Consider the following 20,490-nt stretch of genomic DNA (forward strand, 5'->3'; position numbering starts at 1 on the left):
TAAGAGAGCCAGTAACTCTAGGGTGTGGACTTCCCCTTTTCTTCAAACTAACCTTTCAGCATCAACCTCAAATACGAGTATTGTATCTCAGACCTTATTTTACCCATGACTGGGGAGGGAGGAATTAAGTAAAATTGGTTTTAGTCACGTTGGCCATGCACAAGACATGTCAAATTATACAGGGAATGTACAGCTTTGCCAGGCTCCCACTTGCATCAACTGAGCATTTCTTTACCTGAATGGCTGTATTTCTCCTCGGCAGAAATTCGTAGTACTTTATACACTGATAAAATTGAATAATAACTTTCTTCTTTCTATATTTAGCTTAAAAAAAGTTATAGTTAAAACCAGTCACCTTACTCTGTTCTGGTGTTAAAAGCAGAGGCTACTCGAAATACAAAGTAGTGCATTCTCTGAACTTGTTAGTTTGGGCTAACTTACATGAGGGATTATTTTGTACTAGCAGTTTATATTTCATGAACCTTTTTTGTATTTAAATATTTAGATCAAACATAAAATATTTATATTCAATAATTGTAAAAATAGAATATGTTATTTAGAAAACAAAGGAATTTTAAAATATTTAAACATATTTAATATTAAGTTTTTAATATATTTTAAATATTTAAATAAATTCAATAATAAATGCTGAAATGTGTAAATACCTCTGCCTCTGTATGCATGCACAGAAACCTGCTAAAAGTAGTCTGACAAAGTAGACCTTGACTGAGTCCTGATTCCTATTTACACAGTAATTTCTACTTACTTTGAAACCCCTGAGCACTTGCTGAGCTGAGAAAACATGCCTTGCCACAAGCAAGAATGATGTCCTTTAGTAAGTACAGCTAACATAACTTCTATTATATGGCTTAATATAAGCTGCTCAGAAATTCAAGATACTCTTCTGCATATGATAGTGAAGTGAAATTCTCACAATCTAGCCATAAGACTTGTATATCCAAGTAAGAAGGGGTGACCCTGCAAAACTTCCCACTGATCTTACTGAGATGTTGTTTTTCTGCAAATTACAGTGAGAAAAATGTAATTTTTTCATGTCGATAAGCTGTCATGCAATTAGATTTGGCTACTTTTTTTACTTGCGTGCTCAAACAAAACAACAGCATCAGTAATGTACAGGGGAAACTATAGTCCCAGGCAACACGCAGATAAAAAACAGGAAAAAAGACATCAGAAGTTTAGTGTCAGCTTTTTGTTGCCATTATCCTCCCGCACTATGGACATGCGTTTTGTCGTCTGGCTCATTTTCTCACATGATAACACACGATTCAAAGAAAAAGAATCTTTTCCAAACAGGAAACAGAGAAAAGCTGGCTAATTTCCTTTATATTTCACCCTGTTCTTACTGCTAGGGCTTATCTGTGAAGCATGGGGACAGTATGTTTTCAACGCAATAGATTTCTACGGACTTAATAAATACCATTTGCCTCGTGGGAGGATGTTTGATGATTAAACTATCACTACACTGAATATAACAGCAGCCTCTGTGTAAGGTCAGCATATACTGACTGGTTTTTCTTGTGAGGTTCAAGGTATTTCAAAAGACTCTTATTTTTTCCATTTTGCCATCCGTAAAGGCCCAATCTGTTTTGTGAATTCATTTATTAAAAGGATTAAAGCTGGTTAGGAATCTATCAATGATTTCTTAGTGTTTCCTTAAGAGAAAATGGTTTAAAAAAATTTCAGAACTGTTTTTAAAAAATATGAATTTATGTCAGTCGAAATTAACCAAGACACTGAAAGAATCTGAGTAATTTAGTAACATGAACAAATGTACAAAGTCCAAGCTCAAAACAATTTATTACATAATGGAAAACAGCTGATAGATGCAAAATATTTTGTAGTGGCCTTCTCCTTCGTGGACACTCAAGAAGTCTACATTTCAGCCAGTGTTAGTGTGATGTTGGGAAAACAAAAATCCTGAGAACTTATAGAAAACCATTTCATACCTACCTTTCTTAGGAACAGACTCTTTTGGAGGCTCTGACTGTGCACGTTGAGAGTATTTTGAAAGTAAATGGAGCTGTGGGCTTTGTACCCGACTCGAGGATTGCATGGCAATCCATTCTGCGTTACTCTTTGGCAACAGCTCTCCCATCATAAAACAAAATTTTGAGATGGACCATGTAAAACTAGATTTACAAAAGCATTCAGTGTTTTCCATATAGGTGAGTTCCACATCCATGTTGTTTATGACATTCTTCTTGCCTACAATACTCAAAATTTCATTCCAGTAATGCTCCAATCTTTGACCTCAGTCACAGTGGATCAGGTGTTTAGTTTGAAGAGAGGCCATAATTTGTTCTTGGGAAAGGTTAATATTAAACATTTGATTAGATGTATTAATCACTCCGCTTATATTTCTTTCAGTGTTAAGTCTTCAGTGTGAAAATTATCATGCATAACCCACAAAAGCCAACTGATAGTCTCTGCAGATCATCTACAAAGAGAATATGTGGCAAAAGAATGCTTGATAATTTTTCTTCAATGAAATGTTGTTCAATTAATTAGAAAACATACAATTTCTGACAGATTTAAAAGCCTGCGCAAAAGCCCTCATTCTCTTGTACCTATCGATTAAAAATGGTGAAAGTGTAACCTCCAATTGACAAGGCAGGATCCTGTTAGCTGAGCATAACTGTATGGATCATAAAGAAGCCTGCATAATTTATTTATTTTTGTGAAAACTGGTTACAGCATAAGCAACTAGAAGCTCAAAAGATGCAGTGCAATGAAGAAATGCAGTAATTCTACAGCCCAAATGGGTCAGCCAAGTTAAGAAGTCACTGCACCTGAGGTACTGAGACAGCTTTAGACATGAACGACCCATTCATTGCCTTCTAAAAAGCTCCTGAAGTTGAGCAGTACAAGCAGCGCACGTGTACACTGTCAGACCACACAAGTGCCATGTCAAAGAATCATGTAATTTTTAATGTTGTGGAGTTTAATAAGAGTGAATTACAGTTCTTTTTACATGGGGATAGCCCTCTGGAAAAAGAATAAAATTAAATTAGTAATAGGAGTGCATTTCATCAGTGCATACTAATAGCCTCCAGTTGTTATACAAGCTTCCCCATTCACATTAGAGAAGTAACCAATTATACACATCACTATCTTGAGCTGTGAAATTTTAATTCATGCCCCCAAAAGATTAGAATATCAATTATAAACGCTGTGCAAGTGCAAAAGATAAGTGTGAAGCTGATCCCCACAAATAACACAGTTAAATTGCTTTTTCCTTCTTTAACTTAAGTCTTATCGTGGAAAAAGCTTTTTTTTTCTTTTTACATATATATATATATATATATATTTGATGCATTCTGTTGCCACCTCTACACGAGTGTAAATTCAGCATCCCGAGCCACATGCATACTAATAAGGTCACAAACACCAAAGTCTGATTGTAAATACTACCTCTGCTATAGTCATTCTCATAGCACTGACAGGTGAGGGCTCAATATCCACCAGCTGAACTGCATTAAAACTCTAGATGCAGAGATTGCACAAGGATGAAAACACACAGCAGCAAAGGTTAGAAAGGCAGGGCAAAGACAGTTAGAAAGATTCTGCTCACTCTATTAAGAACAACCCAAAACTTTATGGAAATAACTGACTCTATACAAAGGAGCTGGAAGAAAAATAAAAATCAGTTTGTTAAAATGGAAAGACAAAGGAAACTGTGTTATAGGTGTTGGTATGTCTGGAAAAATCACTCTTGCTTATCTGTTAACAGGGTTCTTGAATTTAATCACCCGAATTGGAGATTAAGACATCTCCATCCAAGTCAGTTTACTAATGAATTCAAGTAATAAAAAGCTGCACAAGGTTAACTTTTTTAAAGATCTAGACTTATTTTAAACTTATTTCTTAAAATAGCATTAGTAAAGTCGGTGGGACATCAACAATCCACTTTTCCTAAATTGCTGTTTGGAAATGTATTTACATACTATGATTTACTCAATTTTAATGTCATTAATACTTGCTTTGGAAGCAACACATACACCAAAATAATATTTTCTGAGATTATTTTGGAATACAATGGTTTAACAGTATTCTTTCTAAATCAATAATTTCTTATATGGATCTCTAGGTATTCCTTGAGCAATTTAAAGGTACACAGACACTTTATTTGACACAGCATCACACATGTAACCCAGTATTAGTGAATTTTATGAGAACCTCACCGGCATGATAAAAAGCTAACAAAATGTAGTAAGAATTACGCTGAAAGCAGAGAAACACAGGACTGCTAGTCACAATCTGGAAGCAAAAAAAGATTCTGCTCCTCTGTGGATGATGTTGAGCCTGTTTGATGCTTTTGTTATGATTACCCACCTACTGTAAGCAGAGCTGGTGGAATCAGGCCACTCGCCCCTTCTTTTCCAAAAATACAGAATGAGGTTAAACCAGACTGGGATACCTGTGAGCACTATTCTCTTACCCATTTGTAACAACATTCTTTAAAATAGAGCAAGAACAAATAAATCAAGGAATTCAGCAGGGTTCTTACAGTGTCGCTGTCACTTGGTTGGAACTGGAAAGGCTGCGGTTTGTGAAACACAGAGTTCTCCTGTAAAAACAGCTGTAGATTGTAATCCCGCACCACCTGAGAAAATAAAAAACAGCATTTAGATTCGTTATTTTGTAAACTTGAAAACATGTTCTATAGTAAAATTAGTACAGTGTTTCAAACAGAGACCAAACCTGCAGCAGAACCTTGAATGCAACAAAAGGAAATATAGGACCCGATTCTGGACAGTACTACCCACAGTTATTGAAAAGTGACTGGCAGGACACACGCTGGGTGACAAAGACCTAAAATATACCTGCCATTAACCTACAAAAAATACCACAAATTCAAAACGGGGGGGAAAAAAGCCAACTACCAAGTGTACAGTATGTGGTGTCACTACCATAAATATTTTCCTCTCCTCTTGCGGATAATTTCTTGTGCACAATTCTTTCTTAAGCAGAAACATCTTATTTTTTACACAAATTACTAGTTGCAGGAGCTGAAAAGACTATTTGGAATAATGTAGACAAAATCAGTTACAAAATTCATCTCTTTTTATTAAATGGCTTTCAGAGAAAACTCTCAAAGCTTGCATTTTGCTAAACCAAAACTACTTCAGCTACTAAATTTGTTTAATGATACATTTCAGATAGCATGACACACATCCCTAAACAAATCTCTTATGTCACAATTTACACATATTTACAAAGAAAAACTCAGTGATTGCAATATGAAAAAATAGTATCACTGGCTGAATAACTAGAGAATATTCACTGCTTCAATTGATGAAAATGCGTAAATAGCAGCATGAAATTATAAAAATCTACTACCAAACTGAGGGTTTAAATGTACAGAAGTGTATAATAAAGATGGTATTTATCCAGAAATAGCAGCAGCATTGTGTATGACCAAGAATTCTGAATACACTATACGCACAATGGTAAACACAACATGTTCTCTAACGCATCAAAATGTTGATGCTTGTGTTAACGAAATACTGAACTGTAAAAAATTAATCTTCAGTTAAAGAAAGTAAATAGTCCTCCAGGGCCAATAAGGCACTCATTTAAAACAGTAAAGTACATAATTACTGTGCCAATTTGAGCAGTTGTATGTAAACACATTCAAATGCGTAGAAAACATACAGAGAAGGCATACGGGGAGTCTATATCAGGAATTCCCATAAATAGAAATTCAGAACATACTAAAGAAGGAATCATCTGCAGCTTCAGATGATGCTCAGCACTGACCATGGCATCAAGATCATTTATGTTAAACAGCTCCAGCCTTCACATGGTTCTCTAGATGTATGTGAACACCAACCGTAGTGCACAACTCTGTGCCATGTCAAATATCTGTCACTATTTTAAACCAACTTCAACTAGGAACAACCCCAAAGCGTAGTTACTGAGGACGTGAAAACCTATACAGTTATTTTAACGCAATAAGTTTTCACTGTAGACCTCTAACCCAAAAGCAACTCAGTTCTTCCCTCAAAGCAACAATACTTAGTTATAAATGAGAACAACTGTTATCACAACATGAGACTTGGAAGAGTGTGCAAGTCCAGTAAATTAATACCCAGGAGCATTTTGCACAATATATTTGACAATTGTTAGAAAGAAAATAAAAAGACTCCTAAGCAGCACAGTAGTCTCAGGATTAAGCAGCAACTTTTCCAGATGGATTTCCAGTTATTCAGAAATGAAGTCAACGTTCTCACACAGTTTCTTTATGAAGTCAATGTCAATTGACATGTTAGAATAGACTTGAAATCAAATGTTAAATATATACCATATGCAGAAAGAAGGATAGTCAGAGACGCACATAAATGAAATTATTTGTCCTAGGCTGGTGAAGCTTCTTACCAGAAACATCACAGAAATGTAACTCAAAACAGCAAATGGAATTTCAGAAAATGTTCCAAAGAAAATCAGATTTTTTCCATAAGAGAAGTGCAAGAAGGACAAGTCTTGAATAAGGCTGTTCGAGTGAAAAGGAAGTTAAATGGCTTTTTCATATGCTCAGTGTCAGAGGGTAATACTTCCTTGACGTGCCAGAGGCATGACGTGGGTCACCCCAACCTAGCAGTAATAAAACCTCCAAAGCTGCAACAAATGATGCTACGATAAACTGGGAGAAACCTTCATTTTATACAGAAAAGTTGTTTTTGAGACGTTTCCCTCCATCTGCATTAGCATTAGGTGACTGACAATCTCCTAAGCAGCTGAATACGACACAGTCCTGCCCATCCACAGCAGCCACCTCTGGCTCGCAACTTGTCTCATTCTAAAGCAAAAATAATTTAATTCCATCCTGTAAACAGAAATACAGTCCAGATGGAAAAACGAAAGCATTCCTACCAATGATCTAAATGTCTTTTCTAAACGTGTGATCTCTTTTTCAAGCTTGTGATCTTGTACTTTAACAAAGAACAGGTGAGTATTAAAAAACCTCCAATAAATATTTCAAATCTTTGCTTTGATGGCAGGCTGGTTTTTATCCCAAATTACTGAATTGCTAACAAATTTGTTACATGTTTAACACTCAAGCTACTTCTGAAACACATGCATTGCTTTTGATACAGACTTTCTACTCTGGATTCACCTCTTCTTTTTGAGTTGACTGATTCCTGCAACATGGACCTACAGGAAATGCTGAAAGTTCAAAAGAAAGGATGAGCAAAGCCCTTGTCCGTGGAATAATCCACCAATTAATGTGTTAGTATTTCAGAGCAAGACACACGTTTTCAGTAGTAGTGCAATACAAATTTTTCTTTTCTGCATTCTTGAACTGCAAGGAGAGAAGAAAATTGGTGCCGATAAGCTATAAACCAGTTGTAAAAATCCTGTTCAGACCTGACAGCTGTATTTACATTTTTTTCATTCTCCAGGCATTGTACTAACTTAGTAAAGCAGAAACAGAACTATTTTCCTCAAACATACAGCATGACGTTGTTACTGTGTAAAATAAGCCAGACCTGCAGGCTTCTGGCCACACAGAGGCTTGCTAACACAAGCTATCACAAGCTCAGTGTACACAAACATACGACGAAGGTATTCCTACGCAATGAGCTGTTTGGAAACGACAGTTTAGTTAGCTGAAAGTCCCAGCCAGGCAGCACTCCAAGTATTCTGAACCCAAAGGATTTAAGGCAATATTGAGAAATTGATTATGAAGATGAAGACATCATATATAAGCATCTTTAGTTGCAAGATTCAAACCCAGCATTTGCGGGGAAGATATTTTAAGCTGACCTGAATGGTATACACCAAGGTAAATTACTGAAAGTCCTTTTCCAACAGAAGATAAAATGGTGTTTGCATTATCTTTACATTTGCTGCCAAGTAAATTCAAAGACAAGCTAGCGTGAAGCCAATTTCTAATCCACTCACTTTATACCTAATAAGGTGCGAGTTAGCGTGCTTGTAGGTGAGTAAGGAACGTGTTAAATATGCTTTTTCTAGCTAAGTCCCTGCATAAATGAGCTCTGTTTCTGTGAGGGTGGTTAAGGTAAATGTATAAAGGAATATTATGACTGCACCAAAGCAGCTCGTTTGAGCTCAATGGCAATTATTTTTTTTTTAGCCCGTCAGATGAATTATTTAAGTATCAAAATTATCCTGGAAGCGATCACGTATTTCTGATTCTGGCTGCTTGACAAAGCAAACAAACCACATCTATGACAAGACTCTAATCTGTTTTCTGTATTTGCCATTCTTAATTCAAGGGAGAAAACACCGTAATATTTTGGTTTTTAAGTTGACAGTCAATTATTAAGAAATGATCCAAACAGCTTCCCAGGGCTTTACTGTGATGGATGACTAATGTGGTTCCAGATTACACAGTGCAGAACTCTCAGCTGCAATTTCTCTTTCCAAACATGCAAAGCGAGTATAACTGAGCATCTCTTGATCGCTGTTCTCTAAAGATCTTGTACGGTTTAAATGCACTCAAGAGAATGCAATCTGGGTGGCAATAGGAAAAATTCTCCCCAAGAAAACTGTCTCGTTTCTTTTAACTTAATACCACTCAGGAGTAACCAAAAATAATAACCCTTCAGTTTTGTCATTATTTTGGAAGCAAATCTTAAGCCTGGGAACTTATATATGCTGTAAGTATTCAGTTACAAAGGTTCATTCAGTTAAAACTTACCCTGCTGGAAGTCTCCAGTAAAAACTGGAATGTGTTTTGTACAGCTTGGCATGACTCTAGTTCAGTCCGGCTGAATGCCATTAAATAATCCTTAAGGTGATCATATACATTTCCATCAAGAGCCTGTAGGAGGGAAAAAATTTAAGAAAATTAAGAAAAGCAGTAGGTACTTTTGTCTATGATTTATTAGTATTCATGTTTAGATTTGCAAGATGCTCATACAATTTTTTTTAACACATATTCCCCTATAATTATTAGCCTGGATAGTGACAGGTGGGCGTCTTTCATTTTTGACAAGGGAATGACAGTGCCTTATTTCCATTAGATGGCACCACAGAGCACCATAACAATATCACATTATATTAAATGATTTCCATCCAGTTGTGTAATACAGCCATAGCAGAACAGTGAGGTCAGGTTTGGAGAAGTGAATACACTCAGGGAGATGTCATTTATGTCAAGAAAGGGACCTAGTAACTCTGAGGATATGGGGCTTCTACAGCCACAGCACTCCTCAAGTCACTGCACAGCGCGCCAAACGCCATTACTGAGACATTCAACGTCTGTATGCTTCAGATACACAGCTATGTGCTTACTAAAACCCACTGACCGATAGCTGCCATTTCACATAAACACAACATATCCCTTTTGTGCACAGAAATACCAAATACATAACAAAAATTTATCACAAACTTTGTAGTTACCAGAGGACAACATCAAAGTTCAATCTCAAAAGCCCTGTTGTAACCAGAGCCGTAAAATCACATCGCATGGCATACGTCACATGTAGGTTTAAGGCAAGTTCTGTATTAACATGTATGACTTTGCAAGTGACTGACAATTTCCTTTAAATATTCAACTCTGGATATATTTAAATATATATTATATGTATTTTTCAATATACCACATTGCACTGAGAGCCATTTAAAGAGTATACTCATTGACACATTTCAACAGATTCACGAATGCATTTCTGTATAAAATTGCATTTGATTATTTAAATAATTTTGAAAAGTCAGAGGCGGGGGGAAGTGAAATTGTACAAGCCTTAAGAAATAGTTTCTGCCCCAGCAAAATCAAGCCCAACATTTAAGACGAGGCTAACAGACACATGTAAATCAGGGACAAATCATTCAGAACTTAGGATGAACAGAAAAGACTTTCCTTCTGCAAAAAAAGTTTCAGCAACCAGCAGATGAAATTAAAACTTAACATACAGACGTCCTCAGTGAAAGATGCTTTGAGGAAAATAATAAAATTGTGTGACTGGAATTCTTGTGTTCAAAATTTTATAGCCAAAATCTACTTTATGCTACACTATTTTCTTCATCCTCCACCTACCAAGAGTAAAGTACTTCCTAGGACAGGCTGATTTCTTTCCTTCAACCGTAGACGTTAAACCTGCCTTAAACTTGCTAGCGCAAAGACTACGGCCATCAGAAAACAGATAGGCCGCCATGCCAAACCAGCAGCAAACATGGGGATTTCTTTCAAGGAACCACAATGTAGCCGGCTCACTCAGCCATGCTGCCAGCTCCCCGAATCAAAGGCCGGGCTCGCGGGGTCAGCAGCCAGGGCACCTACTTGAGGCCCCCAGCGACGGGACGGCTCTGTTAAGCGAAGGAAGACGCACTGTACGGCTGGGAAAGAGCTATAGGTTAACTTCTCCAGGCTCTTACAAGTTATGTCAGCTCCACCAAACACTCCGTTAAGCATAATTAAAAAAACCCCAATTCTTATTAAAAGAATTATATAATATGAGTATAGGGCTGGGATGTTCAACTGATAAAAATGTCAGGAAATTCCCAACTGCAAATCCATAAAAAACCCCACAGTGATACACATATGCAGCTTCAGTTCTTGTCTGTCTTGGTATAGGCACAGCTTTACTGGAATTCATCTTGCAATGCACATTTACTTCATAAGGCGTAGTCCTAGGTTAGCATGAGGATTTTAACACTTCGTGTGCTTTTATAACGCTAAAGGGATAAGACCCCACTATCACAGTTGTATGAGCACGAAAGTTACCATCCCATTTCAAGGGCATTTTTTTTTTTTTTTTTTTCACATCAAACACACACAGTCCCAATAGCAGATCTGTCTTGCACTTTCAGGGAATACAAATGATGTATAAAATTGCTAAGACTAGTTGTGTTCTCAGGAGAATTGCTGCATGACGACAGCAATCCTGAAACTCCCCCAAAACAGAACTTGCAGACGTTTATGATCAAGCATATCTGTTCCTAAAGCTTTTCAGATCAAACACCAGGCTGGAGTGCAACTCTGCTAATAAATGTAAATAAATAGCTTAAAGTTGGCAAAGCAATTATAAGTGCTCAGTTTGCAAAGCAGCTGTGATTTTTTCATTCCAGTATGCTATAAACAAGTATTTCAGCGCTCGCTCCCCCTGCCTTCGTATCAAGCCCATATGTTCTTTTTATGTTAAACTCAGCAGGAGGGGTTCATGTCATTTAACGTAAGACTTCTACAGTGCAGACATCTACATCAGAGTTTGTCACTCTAGGTCCTTTTTAGAGTCAATGGAGAGAAGTTGGTACTTCTGTGGTGTGATTCACCTCCCTCTAAGATAGATGGCTAAAATAGGTCAGATGAAACGCAGCATGCTAAGTGCCTATTCCTCTTCACTGACCGTAAATAGCGCCCAGACAATTAGCTTAGATATACACGTCTACACAGGGGTCATATAAAGAAAGCTGAGTGAGATGAAGCCCATCGCAACACGTGTTTCTTCTCTGCAACTATTACCTATGGAGCATTAGAAATTAATTTCTCTACAGTTGCCTTTTGTAGTTCTAGGAATATAAAAAGATATGTAACTATTAACTTCATTATTTCCCCACTCCTCTTGCAATGACCACAGCTCTGAAGTTTTGTGCTGAGATGCCAGAATACGCACCCCCGAGTGTGATACAGAGATAGATAAGAAAGATAAATAAGAAAGAACATCAAAGTGTAGCAAAACATTAGGAAGCATACAAATCTGTCAGCATGTGAAAACTGCATTACAGCCGTTCACCTTTCATTAATTAAAAGTGGTTTCAATATGATGAAGTTCTTAAATACTGATGAGAGCTGCCAGAATTGAAGTTATTAAAGTCAGTGCAATACAACCCAGGCATATTTGTCAGCCAAGTAAACCCACGGCTAAGCGTGCAGCTCCAACACATGCTAAAAACCCCACAGTTGCACAGAAAACGTGACATCCCAGCAGTTACAGGATTAGAGAGCTGGTTGGCTACAGTTGCTTTCAATGATAATGTATCTATTCATTCTATAAAATGGTAATTACTATATCAAGCTGGATATGTTAATATTAAAACAGAAGACATGACTTGCCGAACTACATAATACAAATTAACATTCATGTGGGATTTTATAATCTGAATCTCATTTACTCACAAACACTCTGACCCAAACCACTGAACGTATCAACTTAGGTTTGAAATAAGAAGTCTTTTCAAAATTTCTGATCACACAACTTGAAGGGGAAGCTGAAAAAAAATTTTTTTTACAAAAAACCTAACACACATTATTCCACTACAATGGCTTTTGTTCTCTTTCTGAATCTCAAAAGATTACTAAACCACTTAACTGTATTAAAATCAGACTGAAAAACCTGTCTCTTTTTTCAGCCTCAAAAGGAAATCAAGGCTTTTTTTGAAACAAAACTGGCATCAGAACTAAGATAATATAAAGTTAAGTACCACAGAATTACAATTTCCAAGGATAGAAAAAAGTCAACGTTTTTTAAGAAATAATTTTTTTACCGTGGAATTGTCATACTTGCAAAACTACTTCCCCACCTGAGTCCAAGCTTTAGAAGTTAACGGATGAAATTAGACCTGAGAAGAACCAAAACTGTTAACGAAGGCAATGGATACACAACCAAATTAAAGCATATTTTTGTAACAAATCCTGTACATTAATTCAAATCAATAAAATTATGTGGGAGGGGGGCAGGACAAGAACATTTTTCCGATTTCAACAGAAAGTTTCAAGTATAACATAGCACCGTTTTCCTAGGAAAAAATATCAGTCCCAGTTCAGATCACCATTTTTAGGAAGTTTTTCTTTTTAATTCAAGAGATTATATTAAACATTTTAGGAACTTGGATGCATTGGCTTTAATCATTCTACATTCTACAAATACTTCCTCAAAAGCAAAGATGTAAATAAAACTATTTTAGACATTGTTAGTACATTTGGTTGCCTTTGGGACATTGTTCTTAATCTAAGATGAAAATGCGGAAAGTAGAAAAGACACTGTTGAACATATCATGTTCATTCACGTAACTTGCTTCCAGGTCTCTTCACTAGAACTACAGGTCTCAGTCATACTCCATTTAAAAATTACCATTTCAATTTTTTAGAGCAGACGGAGAACAAGCTAAACTACTATTTATTTTTTACTTTAGAAGACTCATTCCTTCTCAAATCCCAAAGAAAAAATGGAAACTATGTGACCCACGCATAACACAGACCAGAGTCGTGCAAAGCCACCAAGGCAAGTCTTCCATTTTTATCTCATTTATTTCTGAAATATTCCTGTTGTTCTATTCATGTTTGTCTTGCACAGAAACTGCTAAGCTGTGCTGAAGCTCTGCATAATATTTTCACAGTTTAAACTCAGGTGTTCAAATTAAGCCTCTCATTTAGAATCTGAATCCACCAGGCACCACCAAAACCTGGACCTTACAGTACTAAGTTAAAAAAACACAATTAAAACCACACTTGTAAAGCCAAGTGTGTTTTCACTTACTAATTTACACTAGTCTCATCTGAATCATCACTGCCCAGAAATAATTATGTATTTTGAAACACTAGCATTTATATTTTTATATATTTTTGAACTCTCTAACCCTCACTGGAACTCCACTCTTTCAGTAAGATGACCATCGTAGATCAAATTAAGTTTTCACCTGTAAACATCCATCCTTTTGTGAGTTGATGCAACTCAACAGTTGACCTGTGCTAATTTTGCCTATGCCGAGCATTAAAAACCTTGACAAATACTTCGTACGCTGCTACCACTTTGCCGGAAACAATATAGCTGATGTTGAAGGCAAAGAATTTCCTTACATGGGTGGAGGTAACAACAAAATTAGACCTAACCCTACCCCACCCCGACTACAGTCTGAAAATGAAAAGATAAGGAAAAGTTTTAAATGAACTGAACAAAAATCATTGTGTTCATGGAGTGATAACTTTTCTATGAAGTCAATGGTATTGCATCACAGTAATTTGACATATGTTCCTGTTTACTAATCATAGCAAAACCCCTAAATAAAGAGAGATCCATATCATAGATGCTGCCTTCTATCTATTTTAGGTAGCCTATTAAAAATGAAAATTAAGTTCTTATTCTCATTTGGTTTAGAAACCCTGTTTTACTTATCCCTGATCTGTTTTGTTTTTAAAACCTGTAACCCATTAAGAAAGGGACTCTCATTTTTCATCCGTATTTTCTGTAACAGTACTCCAAACTTTTTCTTACTTAACATTAAAAAAAAAATAAAAAATTACATAACAAGCATGCTGAGTAAAGCTTTTTGAGTGTTTGTGTTTAAAACTTATGCCTATAATCCATTAAATAAACAGTGCGATCTCATGGATGGTACAGTCTGGGAATTTTCAGTTGAATGATTTTGGTAAATGAGACTCCACGTGTTTTAATTTTTATCCGCAAATACCTCAGAATATAAAAAGGAAAGGTTGGGGTAGGTACACTAATAGCTGAATTGTTAACAGGAATTATTACTATTAAGACATTAGCTTAAGTGTCTTTCTGGGTCTATGAGAGGTTAAGAACAAAAGTAGTTAGCATGTATTTTATCCCAAGCATAGCAGTGGATCTCATATTATTTGACAGTGAAGGATAGACTATTTTGAAAAACCTGTCTAAAACTCAGAAGTAATAAAGGCAACCACTTGATTCAGCTGGCTTTGCTGAACTCAGCCGTATTCAGATCAGTGATGCGTAACAGCATTTCCCAAGGACACGGGGAAAGAAAGGAAGGAAGGTCAGGAAAACCCTTCCTTTTCAGTTAACAGTTACATTCCACAGTGATTTTCCCTTAAAAATGCTGATTCCTGGTAGTAATTTATTCTAGGCATCAATTTCTCCTAATACAGAAGAGGAGCTTGCTTTCTGTACGTCTTTTTCTTTTTAAATTCTTCCATCACTGCAGTATCTGTCACTGCTGAAATACCCGTCTTCTCCATCAAGACATCCTAACATGAAAGTAAATCAGGTCTGTGACTATTTGTCAACAAAACACAACTTCTATATACAAATTACCAACAAACCCAAGATCAAAGCAATAAAAGTGTCCCTGAACAGCATGCCTGCAGCAACCACGTATCAGCTGACATAAAACTATTGCGAGCTTCTGCATTTCTCACTCATTGCAATCCTGTAAGAACAACTGTGGAGTGTCTGCACCGATCACGACACCGAAGTCTGAAGTCTGACTTAAAAGTGACTACAAGTCTGCTGCCTAGCCTGCCCTTTACAGGGTAAGCATTTGATAAAAATCCTACTTTTCTGGTAAACGATATGCGCAAATAGATAAAGCTGCTAAGAAAAGCGGATGACAAAAACCTACCCTCTTGTCTGGATCAAAAAGTTAGTGCTGGATCTCCTCAGCCTGCAAGGAGAAAGGACCATCTAAGGTTAGCTCTGCAAAATCAGAATTTCAACTTAGCGGTAGTGCAGCCACACAGTCTGCATCCAACGCAAAGTAATGTGAAGCTAAGGCCATAAAATTCTGCATATCCCAGGAAAATCATGCACATCCAGAGCTGCTGTGGTGATAAGCCTCCTTCACAGTGAGGTCCTGGTCCAACTCACTCTCAGTGAAGTAACACTAGCCAGCTCTGCTTGTGAACATCTGGAATCTAGTGGGGTGCCACAAAAGGGAAACACAACTACCCTAAAGATGACGCATCTGGACAGAGCGAGGAAGGCCTCTATTTAATTCGGGGCAGGCAGCTGCTACTCAAAATGCAGAGCTGCAAGAGCTGGGAGCAGTCCCAAAGGGCTAAGTGTAAAAGGCAGGATGGGACTGGAAGTCTTGGGTTTTCTTAAATGACTGCTGCCAGGCACCTACCTGGGATGTGAACAGGGAAAAAAGCTTTCTAAATAACAACAGGGTTCCACCAGCATTTGCTACTTACCCAAGGCGTGCATTCCTCTGCAGAATACTGCTCATCTGCTTATGCTGGTCCCTTCAACACTTTGTAGAAATTAAATAATGCAGCAAAACCACTCTACTTTTACTACCAATTAAAATTGCTTTTGATTGCTTCCTCTGTAACATGACATCTTCAGCTCTACTCTGAAGTATTTCCGTAGATAACCAACCCTAAAGAACGGGTGGACAGCCAAGTGTCCTGGGCACCTCAGTTGCCCTCAAGTCCTGCAGCAGGTAGTTTCTTTGAACCTCAAGCATTATCAGACACAAAGCAGCAGCCAAAACAAACAAACAGAGTAGTAACTTGCAGACATTTTTACTCTGCTAGCCCTTACAGCAAACTCTTCTACCTCCCCAGCCACCAACCTGTTCTTACCTCCTTGAAATGAAGAAAGTTTTGGCCCCGTAACTCAAGAGTCCCTACACAAAGATCCTCTGCCACCTCTCCAGCTTCTGCTCCTTCTTGCAGTTTCATAGAAAATAATTTTAAGGAATTTTTATAACTGTCTTACTGTACTGTTGCTGTCAAGCTAATTAGCTTCTCCTGTTTCTTTTTATTTTCTTTTTCTTAAATCAACATCCTGCATGACTGCCTTCAGAAGTACATTCTTAAACAGCCAGCTGTGAACTAGGAAGCGAAAGACATTCCAGGGACATACCCATACTGCTCAGGAGTGGAGAAATGATAAAAAAATCTGGGAATGAGTGGAAATAAAAAAAAAGCAGACCAAACGGTAGGAAGAGAATGTGATGGAAAAGGCTGCAAAATATATAAAGCATCTATTTCAATCAACAAAGGCTGCAGAAGCTATCTTAAGTTTCCTCCTCTCATCCCCCAACCTAGAGAAGGAGCTTTCATCACGGCAAACAGGGGAACAACAAACACCAGAAGACAAGTGCCCTGACTTCTGTTTGCTTGCCTTTCAGCTTGGTGCTCATAAGCACGCTTTGCACTTTCCTTTACCCCAGAGCTTTGTATTTTCTAATGTCAATAGTTTTGGGCTTGTTTGCAAGTTCTTTGTTTGGTCTCATTAGTCACTTGATGATTGTTCTGCACATCATTTTGTTCCTTTACAATTTAGGCTGGGTCATTGTTTTTAATGACGAAACTTTTGTTGCTGGTGCACTGAAGTCTACTCTGAGCACAGAAAAACATGGAATGGCAACAGATGCCCATCACCCAACCCAACCAACAGATGCCCATCACCCTCCTCCAATCCCGAGAAAAAGTCCCTTCGAAACAAGTATAAGCAAAACTAATGATAATATGAAGTACTCCTCCTAGATTTGCCTCCACAGATCTCATGGTAGTACCCTGTAGTTGTCACATTTAATGATGAGGGTCTGGTAGGTGAACACAGGCATAGAAGGAAATCTCCTGTATAATTCTTTGCCCCACGAGGCAAGACAGCCATGAGAGAGTTACCTGATGAAGACAGCGCTAAATTAACACTTCAGGGTTCAAGAATAATTCCACTTAAATCAGTGGGAATACCCTGATGTAAAATTGCCATAAGAATGGAAAAGCAGATCTTCAAATTCTACCATATAAGGCTTAAAAAACCCTGGAAGATTAAAACAGATTCTTTATAATCTAGAAACACACCTACTTTCCCCAAAAGTTTTAAAGTATCATCGCCAAAGACTTCTTGGCCCTATTTTGCTTTTTCCTTCATAGCACTGGAATAAATCCCACGGGATCCTTCTTCTGACATGACTAATTTTCAATAAATTGCACTGGTGCAATCATCTTTGCTTTTGTACTTCCTCATTCTTGGAAAAAAAATTTCTGGCTCGAATCCAACAGTCAGAAGAACACTTTGTGGCATACTGTCACCGTCACGTTACCTTCATATCTGAAAAATACTCTATACTGTTCCTGCCAATAATATTTGGCTTCCTTCACGTGGAAAAATGTATATTGAAATCATTCAGCATTTTGCTACTGATTTCTGCTATTCAAGGGTTATTATGCTGACCACATCATCATCATCATAACGACTGCAGAACAGCAGTGGAGTATGTGCTATGTCTAACAATTGCAGCTGGCTTTCTTATTTTTTTCTTCAGTAGGAAAACGTATCCAACAACAAATTATTTTGTTTTGCAGTTTAAAAAGTACACATATACTTTTACATAATTTGGAAGGTAGGCTAAAGAAATGTACTTTGCTCGAGAATAGGCTAGAACCATGACAATTCTTAGCTCCTACAGGATTTGATCACACACAAACACAGACCCATCTCCGAGAAAGCTCTTGAAATTTCCCCTTATTACAGACTTCCACTGTGTCAAAGATGTGGATTTACCAGCAAGTCTCCATATAAGCCTTCATACTATAGATGAAACATCCTTGACTCAGACACACCAGCTCTTCTGGATAAGTGCAAAATATTCTGTGTTCTACGAGAGTATAGACTAAGGAACAGAAACCTTAAATTGACACAAATATGCATATGAAAATGCTTTTCACACCAAATCCCATGTTTCTTAATAGTTAAAAATACTCCCTTGGCAGATAAAATGCATAAAAAAGTGTAAAAAAGAATCAGATACTCATCATATGCATTCCTCATGAGCTTTTCTTTACTCTTTTGCATTTTCCATTTTTTAACCATCTATTTTGCCATTGCTGGTTTTAGTTTTTATTCAGTTGATTCAATCTCTATATTATCATTTTAACAGCAGTTAATTTTTTTGTCCAGTGCGCTTTTCATTTACTTCTTCAAATAAATCTGTTGAACAAAACCTTTTCTGCTCCAACACAGGCTGTTGTTCCCAATTGCTATTTGGATTTATCACTTCCATATGGGTTTTCTTTCTGTACACGGGTTTAAAGTTACCTGTCACTTCCAGCAAACTATTCAGTGAACAGGCTTTTCAAAAGATGATTACAGAGTAAGTTTAGGGATGGCAATATTGCAATATAAGAAACTTCAATAAATTTAATCTATTACTGAGCATTTCAGATTCTTATCACACCAAACAGACATAACCAGCAGTTGATGTGGTCCATGTAACATTGCAATGTCTAATCCACAACACAAAGGGTCTTTTCAGGATAATGAAGACATTTTCCAACTCAAATTAAAATGCATGTTTTAAATTTTCTATTAAAATGACAATTAACTGAACAGTATGAAAAAGGCAGAGCATACTTCATACAGCAAACCCCACATCCCTGAAAAGGCACTCTACTAAAGGATTACTAACTAGTCCTTACCAGTCATACTAAAACTCAAGGACCAAAGCAAGTGAAACTATTTTTAGAAATTTTTGTAATCTACACAAATGAGAAACATGTTCTTAAAAGGAAAATGGCTCAGAGTCACGGGACTGTGATTATTGTAATAATTATAGAATCATAGAACAATGAAAGAAATTATCTCAAACAATAAAGGAAAAAACATCATAGGGGTATGCCAAAGGTATAGCAGCTGCATTGCAGCATAGAAGATTAATCTGTTTCCCAAATATCGCTCGGGAATTCCACGTGCCAATTATGCTTTATTACTTTCAGTAGTCCATTCTCATTTATTCCCAGGGGAATCATGCTAACAATTTATGCGTGCACTCCTTATAAGCACCAGTGGGTGAGGAGAAAGATAATTTTAGTCTGAAGTCTGTAATTAAAAATATTGTGAAAGGTTTCTCCCCTTCAAACAGATTGCCCCCACTCTCAACATAAAGCCTGGCACAAAAAAACCTGTTACAAGCAGTATTCCTAAACAAGCATTGATGGGTTTATTGGTTGTACCATTTTCTCCAGAAGCTGACAGTATTTTATAAGCTTTTACTATTTGATACACAACAGTGATGGGTAACAAAAATGAAAAGTCAACAAAATGGGATCTGGTGGTGTTAAACTATCTTTTAATTAAATCACTTTTTAAGCATGGCCTGATTGAAAACACCTAAATATATTTTACTCTCATAACATCATTTGATGAACATAGTTGCATTAAAGTAAGCTTCTTTTCAAACTTATTTCAACAGTGCTGCACACTCTATGATTAACGCTTGAACCTCTTCAAAAACTACTTAATTTCACAATAATACTGCTCAGATGTCCTAATGACAATACACAGTCAGAATAGCGCAAGCAATGTTTAAATCACATAGGAAGAGATGTCCCAAGAATCTGGTAGGCTCGGGATTTCTTTGATACAAGGCTATCTTTAATACCTAGTCTTTCCTATTAAATAAATTGAAACAATCACCAAAGTTAATTCGATGAACACTGTTTCTGACATCCCCTTTTAAACCTGAAATGGGGCTTCTAGACCCAGCTAGATAGCAGGGTCTGTGGTAAACCTTCACATTAATGTTGATACATAGAATTTAAATACAGACATTCGTACTTGAAATCACACATGCGTACCATAAAACCAGACTATAATAATCCAACACAATCAATGCCCATTGAGAAGAGCAAGGTATGACAGAAGTGGGTCAACTATTATGACTTGTTAAATTATTTGGGTATTCATGTAATAGTAACAAATATTTGTGAAGATATTTTACTTAGAAACAAGATGCGTCTCAGATTTGCCCTCTTCTTTTTATCCATCTTTTTCCTAGGGCTCCACA

General features: G+C 37.0%; 1 protein-coding gene across 3 annotated transcripts in view; it reads right to left on the reverse strand.

The window, feature by feature from the left end:
- FCHSD2 (FCH and double SH3 domains 2) overlaps positions 1-20,490 on the reverse strand; it is a 163,190-nt gene that overhangs the window by 33,499 nt on the left and 109,201 nt on the right. For 2 of the 3 annotated variants that reach the window (XM_049822947.1, XM_049822948.1), the window contains exons 9-11: positions 8,687-8,809; positions 4,529-4,624; positions 3,433-3,504 (exon numbers count right to left, since the gene is read on the reverse strand). In XM_049822947.1, the coding sequence (XP_049678904.1) occupies positions 3,433-3,504; positions 4,529-4,624; positions 8,687-8,809 (291 nt within the window). The remainder of the gene's footprint in view (positions 1-3,432; positions 3,505-4,528; positions 4,625-8,686; positions 8,810-20,490) is intronic. The other variant, XM_049822949.1, reaches the window with a different exon arrangement.

This window comes from Accipiter gentilis, chromosome 19, assembly GCF_929443795.1.
Source record: "Accipiter gentilis chromosome 19, bAccGen1.1, whole genome shotgun sequence".
Lineage (NCBI taxonomy): Eukaryota > Metazoa > Chordata > Aves > Accipitriformes > Accipitridae > Astur > Astur gentilis.